This window comes from Phyllopteryx taeniolatus, chromosome 3, assembly GCF_024500385.1.
Source record: "Phyllopteryx taeniolatus isolate TA_2022b chromosome 3, UOR_Ptae_1.2, whole genome shotgun sequence".
Classification (NCBI taxonomy): Eukaryota; Metazoa; Chordata; class Actinopteri; order Syngnathiformes; family Syngnathidae; genus Phyllopteryx; species Phyllopteryx taeniolatus.
In genome coordinates, this window is record NC_084504.1 from 587,118 (window position 1) to 606,566 (window position 19,449).

At 41.3% G+C, this 19,449-nt stretch overlaps 1 protein-coding gene across 1 annotated transcript in view; it reads right to left on the minus strand.

The window, feature by feature from the left end:
* Nucleotides 1-19,449, minus strand: part of olfml2a (olfactomedin-like 2A) — a 35,782-nt gene that overhangs the window by 14,561 nt on the left and 1,772 nt on the right. Inside the window, exons 2-5 of the mRNA XM_061766344.1 lie at nucleotides 3,882-4,145; nucleotides 3,224-3,331; nucleotides 2,928-3,104; nucleotides 1,007-1,250 (exon numbers count right to left, since the gene is read on the minus strand). Coding sequence (XP_061622328.1) covers nucleotides 1,007-1,250; nucleotides 2,928-3,104; nucleotides 3,224-3,331; nucleotides 3,882-4,145 — 793 coding nt within the window. The remainder of the gene's footprint in view (nucleotides 1-1,006; nucleotides 1,251-2,927; nucleotides 3,105-3,223; nucleotides 3,332-3,881; nucleotides 4,146-19,449) is intronic.

Consider the following 19,449-nt stretch of genomic DNA (forward strand, 5'->3'; position numbering starts at 1 on the left):
TTCTGATGAATAGATGTGTTCTTTTTACAGTGATAATGACTTATAAAGGAGCTAAAAACTTCCTCCAACAACGCCCCTAAGCAAATGCTGAAGTCCAGCTGTTGTGGTGGAACTGTGGTCATCAACAGACAAATTTGGAAACACTTGGCAGCTCTCAGCGAAAATGTGAGTAAGTGTTTAAAATGGCCTCTGTGGCACTAAGGTTCTTTAACCTTCCAAGGATAAATAAAGGTATTCTTTTAAAATAGTGTCCTGTTCTTTGTTAGAGATTATGGATATTGAGCTAAAGTTTTCACTGATTTGACAGGGATGGCTGAGCACTTTGAGCCTCACATACATGGCAGAACACCCGGTCTGTCAGCATCATGTGCGTGTGCCCTGTGCAAACGCAGCATACCTATTCACTCAACTAGACTTAAAGAGGTTTGGAAGGAGTCAGAAAATGTTTTCTCTGCATTGGTGAGGGTCCCCACGCATTGTTGTGAAGAGTGAAGCTGAGGCATGATGGCCATTGTAGCACTCCATTGACACAGCATTCCATTTGCTCCATGCATTTTGTCAATCAAAGATTTGGATATCCTGCTCTCTGAATGCACAGTGGCAATCCAAACCTGCAGTCTCAAAGAGTTAAAAAAAATAATAATAATTGGGATCTTTTTGTGCAAATCATGGATAGTTTTATTGCGGTGTGGTGCAGTTTACAATCTTAACAACCTTTTCATAAAATTATTATGCTAGTACTCTGATTGACATACTGTACCGCTCACAAAGATCTTAATTACATAGCCACTGGTTGATCCTGATCCAACAAAGCATCAAGTGGGGTCACATGAAATTGCTGAAAAAAAATTATTTGGATAATTTTCAACACATGGATGGAGAGAAAAGAAAAAGTAAACTACGCATAGGCACAATATTTACTTTAGCTCTGAGAAGTTTGTTTTCAACGAACTGCACGATGCTGGGCTAACATACAAGGTGAAACTTGAAACGTGAAAACTCTCACCTCCTCTGACCTCATCCTCCTCAGTCTTAGCAGCCTTGTAGTAAGTAATGCCCCTGACCACACCTGGCTGGTGGCCAACCACCTTGGTTTTGCCTGTAGGATCAGGCTTCAGTGGTTTCACAGATTTAGTGACCTCCTTCTTGGGCTTGATGACTTTTTCTTTGGGTTTGGGAGGGGACTTTGATGCAGGGGGCTTTTTGTTGAGTGGCTTTATAGCGCTCTTGGTCTTTTCATCATTATTATGCTGGAAACATGAATATTTAGGTAATATCAGTATGCTTCATTGAGTTACAGCAATATCATCAGCTACACACTCCAACTTCACATTAATGCAAGTCATGTTTGAGTGCCTTTGAAGAGTATTTCAGAAAGGGAAGATCTACAACTGTGATTGGCTGGCGACCAGTTCAGAGTGTACTCAGCCTCTCGACCGAAGATAGCTGGGATAGGCTCCAGCACACCCATGACCCTAGTCAGTTTAAGCGGTACAGAAATCGGATGGATGGATAACTTGAAAGCACACATAAATCCTGCCTTAGATAAATGGTTCAGGATATGTGGGGTAATTTAGTGTTGTTGTCACACTTTGGGCGGCGAATACCAACTGAGCATAATTTTAAAGCCACAGCCTATCAGAGTGCTGTTGCTGACCATGTCCATCCCTTTATTCATAGTACAGTGAAACCTTGATTTAATGAACCTAGAACCAACGGACTGCGGATTTTTGGAAGTCAAATCGTCCCCTTGCAGCGGACAAAGTCTGTTACTTCCAGAATTGGCCGCTGTTGTTTACTGGCACAATCAACAGAGACAGGTACCCGTATTTCCGGGAATAACCACTGGGTGCATTCAGAAATTCAATCTGACGGCCTAATTCTACTCTGAGAGTGCGAGTGTTCCGCACAGTTCAACAACACTCTGAGTTTCCGAACAGTCCGGAGTGTAGCAGAATTCATTTCTGAACACACCCACTGTTGTTTACTTGGCTGCTCATCATGTACACGTCTCTCGAAGATGCTATACTGATTTTGTCACGGTTTAGAGTATTTTCTTTTCAAGACCTTCACGATGGCATCCAATCATAACGGAGGTGAGAAATGGAAGCGCACTAAATTTACGGCTCATGAACGCTTCCCCGACTCGTCACCGTGGCACAACATCTTTCTCCCACCAGCACAACATGATCACCCCTCCCAAGCACCAGCAATCATGACACTTTGACACGACACATTGATGTAGAATTTTTGAAAACGGGGATCTTAAACATGGCAATACGTCCACTGTACTCCAATGGGCTCCTCTGTCAGCACATCCCAATTTAAGGGTGTACTCAAACTACAGGTACAACCATGATGCACTTCCCACGTTCCAGCATGGTTGGAAGAGGCAGACTTGGAAACAGTATGGTTTCTCATCCACGAGAATATGCATGGGCAGTGGCTCAGTTTGAGTGCACTCTAATAGAACCCCTTTAGCCAGCTTTTTAGTAACAATTCATGCAACCAGTGGCCAACCTACATACTGTATAGCAACACAACCGACTCTCAGCAAGGCAGAACACTCAGTGTGTGTACTGTAATTAATTAATCAATATGCAGTTGTGTTCCAAGTGGTACAACAGCACTATTTGGGCAAGCTACATTGTTGCTGTTAATTTTGGTCATGAGAGAGGTTGGTGGTCTATGTGAAGAATTTAATGGTTACACTGGTGTCCTACAATGTACAGTATTGCTAACATCTAGCTAGTCTAGTGGTAAAATATAGCTAGTTTAAAACATCAAATGTGATATAGCCTACAGTATAAATGACAGAGTTACTTTCGAGTTTATTTCGATGTCTGAAAATGATTGTGAAGCAAGAGTGAGTGTGTACAGACATTGCAGACACTTAAAGTATAATCAGTCTGTCTTCTTTTTCAAACCTGCACTTTGGTCTCAGAAGAGTCTTTCTGAAGCAGCTGGAGACTGAGACCAGAGATCTCTTTCTTGATGCTCATCATAATATTGGAGTAGTTCTCATATCGCTTGAACTGGTTGGTAAGGCTCGTCATGCTGTCCCGGACAAATTCATTCTCTCGTGTTAGGTTTGTCTTGATTGTCTGTAAAAGGCAACATAATCATTACATTAGCATTTTAAATAACTGGAATACTGTAGCTTCACAGTCTGTTTCCACAGTGATCCAACATTTAAAAACTATGATGTAACGATATTGTCTACCTCTTCAAGGGTGTTCATCTGAGACACCACCTTGTTAATGTATGAGTGGACTTTCATCAGATCCATGCTGTAAAGGGTTCCCTCGAGGAGGTCCACCATCGATTGGAGCTGGTGGTTGATTCCATAAAAGCAACTATTATTCATTTTTATCCTGACATCTTCATGCAATCTTTTCAGCTGAGGAATCTGACACATACATTAGTTTAAATGCACTAAAATAAATTAGTACGACGCTTGCTTACAACCATTTACATTACATTTAAAAATAGCAGAGGGGTTCACTCAGAGATATTCATGCTTTAACGAGCTGATTAGTTGTTGGTGGAGTGATAGATCACACGTCTGGAAGTGTGCTTCTTCTGCTGTTTAAAAGATCTAAATTAGAAGTATGCCCAAAGTATTCACTTTTTCTCATTGATATACTGCACAATGCTGAGGTTTGAATAGGCAAATGGTTTACTTTGTATCTACAAAGAAGATTGATATCTTTCGTGGTATTTGCAGAAGAAAAAAAACCCTTGAAATCTCTTGAAAAGTAAGTAAGCATGATTTTTTTGCACCTTATGAGCTGTGGCATTTCAAATCTTATATTTAAGATTTGAGCTCTGCTTTTTTGTATCATTTTAAAAACTTGGGGTTTCAAACTTTATCGACTCACCTTTAATAACTCAGGTGCCTGTTTCTTTAGCTTTTCCATCTTCCACTCATTCTCACAGGGGTTCAGGGAAGATGGTGGCGCTGTGCAGGAACACTTGCAATCAGACCCCGAACTGACTGTTTCCACTGTATAGAAATCCTCCACGCGTACACTGCCACTCCGCAGCCGCATACAAGCATCCCTGCTCAGGGGTCGCATGATGCACTTACAGCGGCAGTCAGAGCCCTCTGATACCATACGAACAGGCTCCGTCTCGCCAAATATCTGAAAGTGTAAATGATCAGGAGTATACTGTAACTGTAATGCTGTAATATTTCATTGGTGAAAAAGAATGAAAGTAGGTAGGCAGGCTAATTATAAATAAGAGGGGGCAGTCAAAAAGTAATGAGGCAATTTTTCCACTAGCTTTATTTATTGCAATTGAATGGCAATATACACATACAGTAGAAATAAAGCCCAGAATTTGGGGATATCATCGCTACTTTTCAATATAATCTCCCTCTCTCTCAACACCGACTGACCATTGATGAACAAGGGCATGTAAGCCAGCCTCATAAAATTTAGTCGGCTGTGTTTTAACCAGTATTTTATTTCCCAGCTTGCTTAACTTGTTCATCATTAGAGAAGTGCTGACCTCTAACTGCTTTTTTTAAAGGTCCAAAAAGGTGAAAATCTGATGGTACCAGATCGGGTGAGTATGGAGGCTAGGTTTTTGTCTAGCCGAACGGGAACTGATGCCTTCACAAACTCCTTTCCTTGTTACGGAGGTCACTTAAAGCAGGCTCTTGTTCTTTACCGTTGTTCCTTCACATCCACATTTTGACTGTCCTGTAGCCTATTGCAACTTCTCCATGCACATTGGCATGCATTCAACAATGATGTCATTTCCAAAATGGATAACAGGAAGAGGTCAGGCTTAAACAAAACTTTTTTTTTATGAGGATTTCAGAAACAAATTCAATTATTAGTAAGTTTAATTAAATTGAGCTCATTACTTTTTGACTGCCCCTCGTACTTTTGCAGAGATAAATTGATGGAAATTTAGACAGACTTCCTGCTGAACGTTATGAGCTTAGTTTTCTCTTGAAATAGTTCATCTAATCAATCTGAAGACAATCATCTTTTTCCTGTATTGTGACACAATACTTATTGTCATACAAGGCAACATGTGCCACACGACGCATATCTTACCATAACTAATTTGTCATTGTTATTCCTTCTCCTAGCAGGGCGTTATCCCACTCATCCATTGTGTTCCTGCTTAACTATTATGAATAAATATCCACATTTTATTAAAGGAAAACAAAGGCAAGGGAAGGAAAGTGAAGTAAGAAAAAAAAAGCATGCTTCCTCCCTTTTGAGAGTTCACCGGTGTGACTCAGAGGAAAGCCCGAAACAAAAAGACTGCCACATTGCAGGGACTTCATATCCCGATGAGCTTCAATTGTGATGTAGCCTACTATGTGTTAGCTGGGCTTTGAAAGGCCAGAATGATGGCTTGCTCAGAAACTGGAAGCCTGCCTAAAAGAGCATGTACCTACATAATAAAACGATGGCCTGTATTCCTTGTTTAGTACGGGAAAGTGACAATTGTGTCAAAGATACACCAGCCTCACTGCACTAGAGAAAAACCTCACAGTTAATTCAACAGATAATGTGACCAGAAGAATAAGTTGTCATTAACATGCAGGCAGGCCACACAAAAATCCTGATTTACAGTCCAACTCGAAAAACACAAACACTATTCATAGTTGTCTTGTTGCATGACCAAAAACACAATGGTTGCCTAATTTTGATGTGTTGGGATTTATATGCAGACCATTTTGCATACATTGCATATATTTGCCCTTTTTTGTCATTTCTTCTCCCTACCAAGTAATCAAATGTTATTTAAAGTTGTCACTCATGTAGCATTTGGAGCAGCACAGAACTGTGAAAATGTTTCTGCAATTCCCCCACCTAACCAGGTCACCCATTGCGACCAAGGGGACCTCGTACAGGGCGCCATTAGGGCCAGCACAGGCACTGGCCCACAGCATGTCCAAACACTTCTGGACTGTACAGGGCTCTTAGCAATTGCAATGACAATCATGTTGTTCATGTTTAAACGATATCCTGTTTGCTGCTTGTGAGGAAAAAAAAAAAAAGTAAAATATTAAAATTATTTAAAGAAATAATGCCGCCGCAAACCCCGCCCACCACCGCCGCGGCTCGCCCCACCCCCCCACACAAATGCCATTTGTGGTTCAATTACCCATACATACGAAGTCTGTCAGAAGAATTCCAGGAATGGTGTAACGAGATTTATTTCAAACCCAAGCTTCGAACTATGAGTTTTCCCCTTCAGTGTTGGCCACACGATCAACCAGCCCATCTAAAGAAACCTGTGGCATTTGCATCGTTCAATGCCACATAAAAGGTGAGAATTGTGTCAGGACAACTTGTGGTTGTTTCACCTTGACAACGTGCCTGCTCATAATATCCTTAGCTTGCGACAGTTCCTGGCTGAGATGAACATCACTGTCCTGGAGAAGTATGAAATAAGTGCCAATGTTCGCAGTATAGAATAGGTCCTTTAAGGAATTAGGGGTTGAAGACATACTTTTAACAGAACGATTATTTACTTTTTAAAGCATAGAAAACATACAAAGAAATTGACCTTTTGTATTCTTGTTTTACCCTTGGTTCCTGCATTTAGTCTGCACTTGAAATGTAATGTTAGGCTTAGTAGAGAGTGGTGGAGGAGGGGGGTGAGTGGTGGGGTTGGGGGCTCATTAGTGAAGGAATGCAGGCTGAGTGATGGGGGAACGTGTGTTGCAGGGGTGACTTGCCTTCCATCCATTACTGCACAAATACTGAGGAGGAGGGGTATGTCTGAAGCAGAGCAGGACTCCTGTGTGCAGAACCAGACCCAACCTGACCCATGTCAAGCGAAAACACAGCAGGTTGACAAATGCAACAACCACATGAAAACAGAGTGGATTAGCAGATTAAATTTCTTTCGCAGAGAACAACATGAATTGCAGCTCCCCAAAGCATCAGGCCAATTTCCTGGACTATTATTTGTCCTGTAATAATCATCAACTTTTGTACTTGATTAATAATGCAACAGACAAAGCGTGGCCCTCATGAGTGGACACTGAACTTGCATCCACTCTCAACTCCCTTTGACTACCTCCAGCTTTGCTTCCAACCAAGTCCCTAGTCATCCCCTGAAAACTTGGTTGACTAGTTATCCTGAACAAAAGCAGCTAATTTCCAATATTTATCATTGCTGCAACTGACAGCTAATCATGCACGCCCAAGGAGTCCTGGGAGTAAGAGCTGGGATCCACATTGCCTGATGATTACTGTGAACTACTTTTCATTCCTCTTCAGTTTGTGCAAGACATGGTCTCCTACAGTGCAATTTTTTTGTGCAAAACTTACTTGGATCTCAGATTTACCTCAATATAACCAACGTGCATATTAAGTGTAAACAATCTCCAGCCAACCAATCGAACATGTTTGAGTTTTGTCCCAGGTTCGTTATATTCTGGTAAGAAATTTTCAAAGCGCTGAACACAGCATTACACTCATATCTCTCCGGAACCTTTTTTTAGATTTTTAATCAGTGGCTCCTTGAACACATTTGAATAGGCTTAGAGTCCTTGCTTAAATCATATTAAATCTTTGACGTCTCTGCCTGATCGTGACTACTGAGCCTCCCTCCCACTTGATTTGTTGTTGTGGTTTAAAAATATGTATTTGTATATAGTAACTTACACAATTTATTGGCTGTACAATTATAAGCGTCCTCCTGCAGGTGGGTTGAAAAAAAAAGTCAGAAAAATTTAACTATGGAAGTATTCTTTTCGTGCGCTATTGTGTTGTTGCCTGTGAAACAAAAAATAAAAAAAAGTTCATTAAAAAAAGAAAACTTTAGCAGAGGCAATGCCCACAGCCCAGATGAGCTGTATTGGTACAGCCAAACTCTGATTGCCCCAAAGCACCAGTTAAAATTCAATTTAGCTTCAGTTTAGCATCAGTTTGGAAACATTCCATCTTGGTTCTTCAGTATGTTTTGTAAAATCAACAAAGACCCCAAACCCTAGACCATATATCTCAAACTCAGGCCCGGGCCCAAATTTGGCCCACGATGTAATTATATTTGGCCAGCAAGACCATATCAAATGTGTATGAGAGCTGCCCTGCCAGTATATAGCATACGCACCACTAATATTACAAATCCCAGAATGCTTTGCTAGTGTGTTGGCCCATCAGTCTAGACCGGCGAGCACCCCTTCCCTTTCTGTTGCTGTCGTTAGCAACTATGCTAGCAGTCTCCTCGGGCAAATTTACACTTCCCCTTCCCAAAAATGGCCAAACGAAAGATGGAAAACAGTTAACTTCCAAGACAGGTGGGAGGCAGATTATCTGTTCACTAAAGTAAAAGACAGACCTGTTTTTCGTGTGCGGAGCAACGTGGCTGTAACTAAGAATATAACATAATTGAATTCATGTTTTTTTTTAATGACCTGTATCAACTCCTAGGCAGGGACTGTTAATAGTTTGAAGTTTGGCTTTTTATTGAAGGATATTCTTATATTTTTGGGTTGTTTTGTTGTTGGCCTTTGAAAAAGATTTATATAAAAAAGAAAGGTAGTTGGAGATAGATAAATAGAAGATAGCGAGACAGAAGAATTCATGTTATTTATTTAAACACAAAACAACAAACAAATACCACTGATGTCTTTTATTGCAAATTTGATTTCTCATGTTCATAATATTAAAGTTGATTTATTCCAGATTCAGTGTTTAAGCAAAATTTAGGTTTGTTGTCATATGATAAACTTTAACGCTATATTTCGGCAGAGAAGGGAAACATGCACATCGCAGTTATTTTTCATTAAATATTGAGTTTTGTCCGCGACGTTGTCCCAATTTTTAATTTTGGCCCAACATGAATTTGAGTTTGACCCCCCTGTCCTAGACCATCTTATCTTATTATTAAAATCAAAAATATACTGCCTTTGAAAGTATACATGCCCTTTCCTTCGATCTGGATTGTGTGGTTGTAAATCTACCTGACTGCTGAGCATCTCATGCCAAGGTGAGCTAGGAGCATGAATTCAGATAATTCAATTAAGAGACTAGTAATGAAGAGTATGGAGTGTTTAATGTAGGCTTTAGCATAGCTCTCTTGTGAAAAAAGAACAGGACTCAACCCAGAACTCTTGTCTGCACAATAGGAGGAAAAAAGTGTTTAAGCCACAGTGAGCTGTATTAGATCATGTATGGCGAACAATTTCTGACAGTGATAAAGTGAACTTCCAATTGTACTCAGGTTTGCAAAAACACGACGTGCTGTATAATATATCATGCATTTAAAAGCTTTTGCTGGCTTTAGAGTTTTAGTTGTGTGGCCCATTGTATCTATAATCAGGCTCATATAAACAAGCATGTCCAGTCTTTTGTGCTTTGCCAGCAAGTAATTAGCTGCACAATTGTATGTTAAAAGGCGAGCAGGCAGTGGTGGTGTCCTGTAACAAACCTCAAATGCTCAGCTGTATGTTCCAACTTTTTTTAAACAGAAGTGCTTTTTTTATGACCACTTTTCCCACAAAAGTCACCATAAAATAAAATACTACTCAGTGCTTGGCATATCAGGTCAATTTTGAAGAGCAGAACTTTAAAATCCAATTTCATGGACACTCAAGACTTCTCACAGACACATTTCAGCCCAAATATTCTTTCTGACTTTAAATTAACACTGCTCATTGTGTCGCTGTGGAGATTGACCCTAAAATGTAATTTAATAAAGGATATTCTGTGGAAGCCTTTGTTCTTTGTTCCTTTGTTGAAGGATAAGAATAGTACCCAAGACCTGGAGCTCAAACGCAAGTCATCGGCACTCGCATGTTAATTACCGAAGCACAAATTATATCAAGCCGTCACGGCTTTTGGGAGTACATATCTACATTCCTACTGAGTCTCTTCATGTGTCCAGCTAGTTACTCATCACAGTACATTGCCAAGTCAAACAATACGAATACAAATGAAGGCATTAAAATGATTTTCTCTCCAATACATAATGAGGCACTGAAATAGAGAACAAATAGTATCTGGTGTCCCCAGCTATGAATGGAATGACAGCCAAAATTTTAACCTAAATTTAAAAAACTGATATTTCAAATGAGTAACATAAAAACGTGCTTAAAATTTCTAAATGGTTGACGTTGTTAATCACAGCACTTCAGTGTTTTCACATTTGCATCACAACAGTTTGTTTGAGCAGCATGTATAACACTGTACACAGTACAGCAGTTGATTTATTTTCTATACATGGCTACAAGACCTGTGGGTTTGTCCACTGCTACTAGTTCAAGGCTATCTTCTTAAACTAAAAATCACATAAATTGGTGCAGAATGTTTTTGTTTTTTTTTAAATTACAATCAATGCAAAGATTTTATGCACTTGTTAATATTAATTGCATGTGTGTTATGCTTGTGGTGGCTTTCCCAAGAGGATGTGAAACGTGACAATAGACTGACCAGAGGTCAAAATTAAGAATCTGGTCATCCATGCACAGTGTATGGACTATGCACATGGTTATTTTGATGGTCTAATGTTGACTCAACATTTCTCATGCACATGATCAGCTACATTTGCAAGCTGAGCAAAGTGGCTCAGTTCCATGATCCACAGAGATGTTGCCTAGAAGAGTTTTCATGGGATTTTACATTGGATGTAGAAGAAACAAAGGTATGCTTTCCTTGCCCCCTTTTTTCTGTTAAAGATGTATATGCATCTGCATAGAGTGTGAAAACATCTACCTGTAAACCTAAGCTAATACAAAGCTCGAGAGGAGGAAATGCTAAGCACAGAGTAGAGTAGCCAAATATTGTACTCAAGTAAGAGTACTGTTACTTCAGATGATATGACTCAAGTAAAAGTAAAAAGTAGTCCTCCAAATAATTACCTAACCATAAGAAACTACTCAGTGAAAAAAACTATTCAAGCAGTGAGTAACTCGTAACTTCTGATTTATTTTTTAAATCAGTGCATGAACGTCAAATAAATAAAAATAAAAAAAAAATATGAATGTGCAAATTCAGAAATTGCTGAACAATATCACTTCATATAAAACAATAAATAAAATCTTTATACAATAAAATCTTTGTAAAATAACAAATTAAGGCAAATTCAGCTCCAAGAAATGTTCTTATATAATATTGTTTCCACTTGTTAAACAACACAATACTGTAGACTCACCAGGCAGATTACAAAAATGGGAACAAGGCTGCAGTGGATATAAAAAGTATACACACCCCTGTTCAAATGCCAGATTTTTGTGATGTAAAAGAACTTTGACCAAGATATATAATTTTAAAACTTTTTCCACCATTAATGTGAGATAGAATTTGTACAACTTAACTGATTTAGTTTTATATCTTTTTGAGAGGGGAGGTGAAAATAAACAACTGAAATAAACTAGCATGTGACTTGACTTGGACTTGACGTTTAAGTTGCTGCCTTCTTGGCCAGGTCACCATTGCAAAAGAGATGTTCTGTTTTAAGTGGTCCTTTATCAGGTTAAATAAAGTTTAAATGAAATAAATAAAACTAAATCTGGTTGCACAAGGATGCACTCCCCGTTGTAACTAGCACGTGGCTGTGCTCATCAGTAAAAGATCACATTCAAACTCATGTTCAATGGGAGTCCACACACACACCTGCCACCATTTCATTTTTTAAGAAAAGAAAAACCCAACAACAACACATGCACAGGGCCTTACAGAAAGATGTTTTGCTTTAGTTAGTGTGAAAACGGCTATTGTCTCCTGATGAAAGATAAATTAGGCTTTGTTTATCCCTACTTTTTAACAATACTTTCACATTGCTTACACTAAATCAAGCTCTGTATAACATCCTCAGTCAAATGATGGAATGCAAAAATGTCCATTCATCCAAATTTTGACACTTATGTAAAACAACAAAGAACATTAAAGGACTGCTAAAATTAATTTAATGACGCGAAGTATCTGCCACTGTGCCAAGCACTGGACACAGTAGACTGAGCAACTGTCTCCTTTTTGTGGCCACTCACCCCCGACCTTGCACTGATTGTCTTTTGGTTTATGACCAAAACACGAAGCAGGTGCCCGCACTGTTTCCCACGCCACTTGATGGTGCCCTCTATGCCCTCAGCCTCTTCTAAAAGGGCTTTGTTTCTTGTTTTGCCAGTGGCACCAATGTGGCTTCAGAGGATATGACTCTACAGACACAAGAAATGGAGGACATGTAGAATATTGCAAATCATGTAACTGCATAAAATACAAATACTTCCATCAATCCATTTTCTATACCACTTGTCCTCATTCAGATTGCGGGTCAGCTCAAGCCTGTCGGAGCCAACTTTGTCCAAGAGGTGGGATACACCCAGTCAATTGTAAAGCACATACAGTACAGTGGAACCTTGACTTAACAGACTAATAGGTGAGAGGGTCATCGTTACAGCCGATTGTCCGTTATATTAAAGTACTTTTTTTCAGAATCAGAATCATCAGAATCATCTTTATTTGCCAAGTATTTTCCAAAAAACACACAAGGAATTTGTCTCCAGTAGTTGGAACCGACAACGACAACAGACAGTCAATTGACAGAGAACACTTTTGAGACATAAAGAATAAAATAAACTGTTGCTGCACCAAAAATAGTATGTTCCAGACTCCAAAGGCTTGTGTGTCTTACTCCACTCAAACACCAGTGCCATGTGTATTGTCTTTGTACGTAGTTCTATGCGACAATAGATAGAACTCCTGCCATCATGGCCACCACATCAATGCAATGCCTGGAAATGTTGCAACATTCAACATAGTCAATGAATTGCCTGGCGGCACGGTGGGCGACTGGTTAGAGCGTCAGCCTCACAGTTCTGAGGACCCGGGTTCAATCCCGGGCCCTGCCTGTGTGGAGTTTGCATGTTCTCCCCGTGCCTGCGTGGGTTTTCTCCGGGTACTCCGGTTTCCTCCCACATCCCAAAAACATGCATGAATTGGAGACTCTAAATTGCCCGTAGGCATGACTGTGAGTGCGAATGGTTGTTTGTTCCTATGTTCCCTGCGATTGGCTGGCAACCAGTTCAGGGTGTACCCCGCCTCCTGCCCGATGACAGCTGGGATAGGCTCCAGCACGCCCGCGACCCTAGTGAGGAGAAGCGGCTCAGAAAATGGATGGATGGATGAATTGCCTTTGATGGAATGTCGCCACATTCAACATGGCCGCCACACTGCTGACTCTGGCCGACCAACCAATCGCATGGCACATATAGACAAACAACCATTCACACTCACATTCACACTTAGGGGCAATTTAGAGTCTTCAATTAACCTATCCTCAGTGTTGCCACAGTTACCTTGTAAAAGTTACTTACTGATTACTTGATCTTAAAAGTAACTTAGTTACTTTACTGTTTACTTTATTTAAAAAGTAACTAAGCTAGTAAAAAAGTAACTTTTTAGTTACTTTCAGCAGCTATCAAGTGGCAGGAATATCACTTATCCACAGTACAAAAACAAAAGCATTAGCTGAACCGTATCTATTACTTGATAATATACGCCACACAAGTTACAGAATGATGTCATCAACATGAACAAATAACTTCAATATTAGTGTAGTTGAAGCCACATTAAATGAGCAACTTAGTGCAGACTTGACATGCCAAATAGCCACCTAAATGTAAACAAGCACACCATTTTCAGTACACTTCTTTAAAGACTCTTAACTGATGGATGGATGTATGGATGTATGTATGGATGGATGGATGGATAGATAGATAGATGGATGGATGGATGGATGGATGGATGGATGGATGGATGGATGGATAGATAGATAGATAGATAGATAGATAGATAGATAGATAGATAGATAGATAGATAGATAGATAGATAGATAGATAGATAGATAGATAGATAGATAGATAGATAGATAGATAGATAGATAGATAGATAGATAGATAGATAGATAGATAGATAGATAGATAGATAGATAGATAGACAGACAGACACAGACTGTAGCAACCCTGACGATTGTGTGGGGATCCATGAAGGCAACTGTGTGTGTGCGTATAATGTACAATGAACTGCCTCCTGCGCTGCCTCCTAGCTCCTGGCTACTTCACTTTGAACGCCCTGTTTACATGGGTGTCGTCAAGCCTCCCGGAATGATGGCAAGCTCAGTTATTGCACTCAGTCGAATGCTAACTGTAGAGACGCTTCTCCCGGCTGTTCTTTGCTCATTAATCCATTGCTCAAGTTGGTCTTCCCATCTGCCAGTGGATTTACAGCTTCCTGACGGGCAGGACACAGCAGGTGAGGCTGGGGGAGGCCACCTCATCCACACGCAGCATCAGCACTGGGCAGATGACACCGTCATCAGTCTCATCAAGGACGGTGACGAGTCTGCATATTGACAGGAAGTGGAGCGGCTGGAGCTGTGGTGCGGCCGACACAACCTGGAGCTGAACACGCTCAAGACTGTAGAGATGATCATGGACTTCAGGAGGCATCCTTCGCCACAACTGCCCCTCACGCTGTCCAGCTGCCTTGTGTCGTCAACTGTCGAGACCTTCAAGTTCCTGGGAATTACAGTCTCTCAGGACCTGAAGTGGGCGTTCAACATCAACTCCGTCCTAAAAAAGGCCCAGCAGAGGATGTACTTCCTGCGGCTTCTGAGAAAGCACGGCCTGCCACAGGAACTGCTGAGGCAGTTCCACACAGTGGTCATCGAATCAGTCCTGAGTTCTTCCATCACAGTCTGGTTTGGTGTTGCCACGAAAAAAGGACAAACTCCGACTGCAACGGACAATCAAAACTGCTGAAAAGATTGTCGGTACCCCCGTACCCACCCTTGAGGACTTGCATGCTGCCAGAACTAAGACAAGAGCGTGCAAAATCCTCTCGGACCCTCCACATCCCGGTCACGGGCTCTTCCAGCTCCTCCCCTCAGGTAGGCACTACCGATCAATGCAAACTAGAACTAGCAGAAATTCCAACAGCTTCTTTCTTCTTGCAATCAACTTCTTAAACAGCTTACCTAAAATTCCATTGCAACATGCTGCCAATTTATTTATTTTTTGTCTTGAGTTTGTTGTCACATTTCTGTCATGCCAATTATGCAGTCACTGTAGTAGTCTCGCCACGCTGCACTATTTGCATATCTGCTGTTGACCAATACTGGCCACTCATGCCAGAGTAGCTTTTGCCCCACTTGCACACTGATTGAGGAGTATCTGCAACATTTGCACAATCAACATTATCCCAGATTGTCGCAATACTAGTCACTTTAAACTGCATACATTCCTTGAAGTCTCGCCACCCTTTGCACAAAGATCATTGCACCGGACTATTGCTATATTAGTCATTCAAACTGTTTTTTGCACAGTTGTCAAAAAAATAAAAATAAAATAAAATAAAAATTTGTACCGGCCTTACCAGATAACCCTTTATTGCTCAGTGACTGTTTTTGTCAATGTCTTTATGTCTCAAAAGTGTTCCCTGTCAATTGACTGTCTGTTGTCGTAGTAGAGTGTCTCCAACTACCGGAGACAAATTCCTTGTGTCTTTTTTGGACGTACTTGGCAAATAAAGATGATTCTTATTCCTCCGCGTAACTAATAGTTTGCAGTTTAACCTGTGCTTCGTAAGCGTGTCTCTTCGTAGGTGCCATTTTCGGGGGTCCTTTGCCAAGCCGATGCACATACCGGAACTATATACCTACTGGGGGCGTGTCTTTAGCCTCCTCTGTTACGCGCACCCTTCCCCCTTTACGGCCGCATGTTGTCCTCAGTCACGTCCGCCTTCCTCTATATAAGCAGCGTGTCGGCAGGAAATGCTCCCAGTCAGTCAAGCGGAGCGCTAATTAAAGTCACACAACAACATTTGCAGATTTTGGAACTCGGCGCACACATAAGGCGCGGCGTCCATTTCGGAGAAAATTTAAGACTTTTAAGTGCGCCTTATGGTCGTGAAAATACGGTACTCTTATATCACAAGTAACGCGATTACTTATGATGTCACCGGACCGCATTTTTGGAAAGTAATGTGTTACCGGCATCACTGCCTACCATGCATGTTTTGGGGATTTGGGAGGAAACCGGAGTACCCGGAGAAAACCCATGCAGGCAGGGGAGAACATGCAAACTCCACATAGGGAAGGCTGGATTTGAACCCGGGTCTTCAGAACTGTGAAGTAGATGTGCTAACCACAGTGCCGCCCGGAACATACACTATATTGCCAGAAATATTGAAACACCATTCATTACACATACAGGGGACTAAAAATTAAAGAAAATATGGACTCCTTCTTTGGAACTAAAACACCTCTTCTGGGAAGACTTTCTAGAAGATTTTGGAAGCATGTACATGGGAATTTTGGCCATTCATACAGAGGTCACTGATGCTGAATGAGAGGGCCTGGCTCCCAATATTTTTTCTCCGAAAAATGTTTGATGGCTTTGGGGTTAGAGTTCTTCACAGGCAAGATTTTCATCACCAAACTTATTGAACCATACCTTTACAGCGTTTGCCTTTCGTACTTAGCTGTTACTCCAACGTTGGAAATATTAAAATTAATTAAATGTCTTGATGAATGAATAAAGAACTAAGGGATCTAATCCTTGGCTCACCAGCCAATTAAATTGTGTACCAGAAATTGTGATCTCTGTAATTGGCTCTCAGTGTACGATGGCCCCAACATACAACATTGCAATGTCTCAAACGGCTTTTATTGAACTAGTTTGCTCAGCGGCGTAAAAATGCATCGTCACCCGGCACAAGAATGCTCAGTTACCGCCGTACTTAGGTTTTTGTTTGATTTTTCTGTGTTTCAGGCAAATATTTAATGTAATTAGAACTTCACGACTGCATTAGCATAGGTTAGTAATATACTTTAACATCGATTGTGCTGTGTGTATCTTTTTGTATAACTTGTCAATAACTACAGTAAAAATGACAAGGAGTGGGTTAGGTTAGGTTAAAGTGAAACTTTACTGCTTTATAGCTCCCTAACCACGGACACCAAAAATATCCATAATTGAGTTTTTAAAATCGCAGAATGTGGACTATGGTGTAAAACCAGGTGCGCCTTATTTATTTTTTTCTTTCTTATAGCTGCGCCTCCCCTCCCCACATCCCACATCATTCAATTTGTCACCTCCAGTTGACGACAATACAGTGCATCCTCTTCATGTCATCTCTGTAAGTAGTTTCTAAGGTCAACATTTTCTCAGACTGAATTTACACTGTAGGTTTTAATGCCCAAGCCTAATATCCTTCCGGCTCCAACTCCTCGGCAGGCTCCCGTTCTGGCTCCTCGGCAGCCGCGCCAGGCTCCTGTTTTGCTACCCATCCCCGCTCGTCCAGCAGCCCTCTCCCGTCCCGGCTCCGGCGGCGCTCTTCCAGCGGCCGCCACCCATCCCGGCTTCGGCAGCGCTCGTCCAGCGGCCATCTCCCGACCTCGCTCCGGCGGCGCTCGTCCAGCGGCCGTCTCCCGACGTTGCTCCGGCGGCGCTCGTCCAGCGGACGCCACCTGACCTCGCTCCGGCGGCACTCGTCCAGCGACCGCCACCCAACCCTATAGCCTGGCCCGTGCATTACTATTGGGTTCAGCACCGTGGCCGTCCGGCTGAATGGCCCTGTAAAGACCCTGGACGTCCTCATGAACCGCTCAGCCAAGCACCTCACCTCGGGTGGCCTGGATGGCCACCAGACTGACCTGAGGGGTCGTTGTCTCGTCAATCTGTTTGTATTTAGTTCCCTGGTTTATTTCAGTTCTTGTCGGTTCATTGTCGTTGTCACGTCTTTGCAGTATGTCATTGTCAGGTGTCTTTGTCTCTGTCTGTGCCATGTCATAGTCGCCAGTTGTCGCGCAGTTATTTCACCAGTCATGTCTTATTTCTTGTTTTGGGTTTACGCAAGTGTTTCTTTGTTACTTTGTGTTTAGATTTTGGACTTTGTTAATTAGCAATTAGACTTATTCATGATCTTTGTCTTTGGAATTAAATATAATTTTTAATATACTCCTGCACTACTGTGTTGCCTCCCGGCTTCCCTGCACTTGGGTCCTCCATGTTTTTGCCTTGCCTTCCTTGCCTTCGACCAAACCCCAAACGTGACAGAGTGAGCTGGAGCCTATGACTTTAGTGGGGAAACGGGGGCCACCCTGGTTGCCAGCCAAACGTAGGGCAAATATACAATAGATAAACAATGATTCAGATGCACATTCACACTTATGGACTATGGACAATTTGGAGTCTTAACCTAACAGCATGTTTTTGGAATGTGTGCAAGAGACTTAGTACCTGGATAAAACCCGAGCAAGAGCGGGGAGTACATGCTAACTCCACACAGGAAGACCAGAGCTGAACTCCTAAAACTCAGAGCTGTGAGCCAGACATCTTACCTTGTATGACGAGAATAACATTCCATGGTCACTGCTGCAAAACAAATGACTTTAATACTATTTATGATGTATAGTTTCTACACATACTGTGATGTGATTTAGGACATTAATGCTAATACAGCTCCTCATTATTCTTGGATGTACATTACATAAATGTAAGTCAAGCATCATTGTGTGGTATAGACTTCTGAGCCTGTCATTTCATTTCTTGTGGCAGATGCTTGAAACACAAAGTTGGGATTTTCTCCCATTCATTCACAAGAGCAATATTAAGGTACAGGCTGATGATGGGTGATAAATTCTGGCTCATAGTCAGCATTCTTAAATTTCCAAAAGGTGTTGGAGGGAGTTGAAGTCTGGTTATTTAGAACATTCAATCTCTTCATGCAAGACTGTTCCTTTTGAGAGCTGTATTTGATGAAACTAGGAAAATGGCCCCTGAAGCGTTGGATTTCAATTCCCCATTAAAATGTGGTGGGAAAGCTGACTCAGTCAAACAAGCACACTGAAGTGAATTACTATAGTACTACAGTATCATACAATTTATATTGTAACTCAAATTACTCCACTAGTTAGGGCGGATACTTCCACATGCTACAACCTATAATTTACTATATAGCAGCTTTACTCTTCCATGACCTCCATTACTTCCCCCTTTTGATTGTATCCAGAGCAGGCGGTTATTAGACAGCCATGCACCATAGTTGGACATTGTTAGACAGTCATGCACCATACTTGGACATTGTTGAATGATTCCGTCCTGTTATGTACATTGTATTTAGTAAACTCTCGTCTCTCATGGTATCGAGTACAGTGTGCACATGACAATGGCTACATACAAATGTGTGGCTCATTTCTATTAGACAGTTAACTGTCTGTGTCATTTGTCCGAAGAAACACTGCAAAATCTTTGGCTCAGCTGTCTAAATTGAGCGTATACACAAAATCGCCATGAGATTCATGACACGTGCGTACTGGCCAATTTTCTTTACACCACCGTGTGTATGTTAGTGGATCAGAATTCATTCTAAATGACGAGCTCTGGCCAGTGACCTGAAATCTTCATAAACTGACGCATCTCAGTCAATGCGTGGAGTCACAAGAGATTTTTAAAAAAGTCACAAG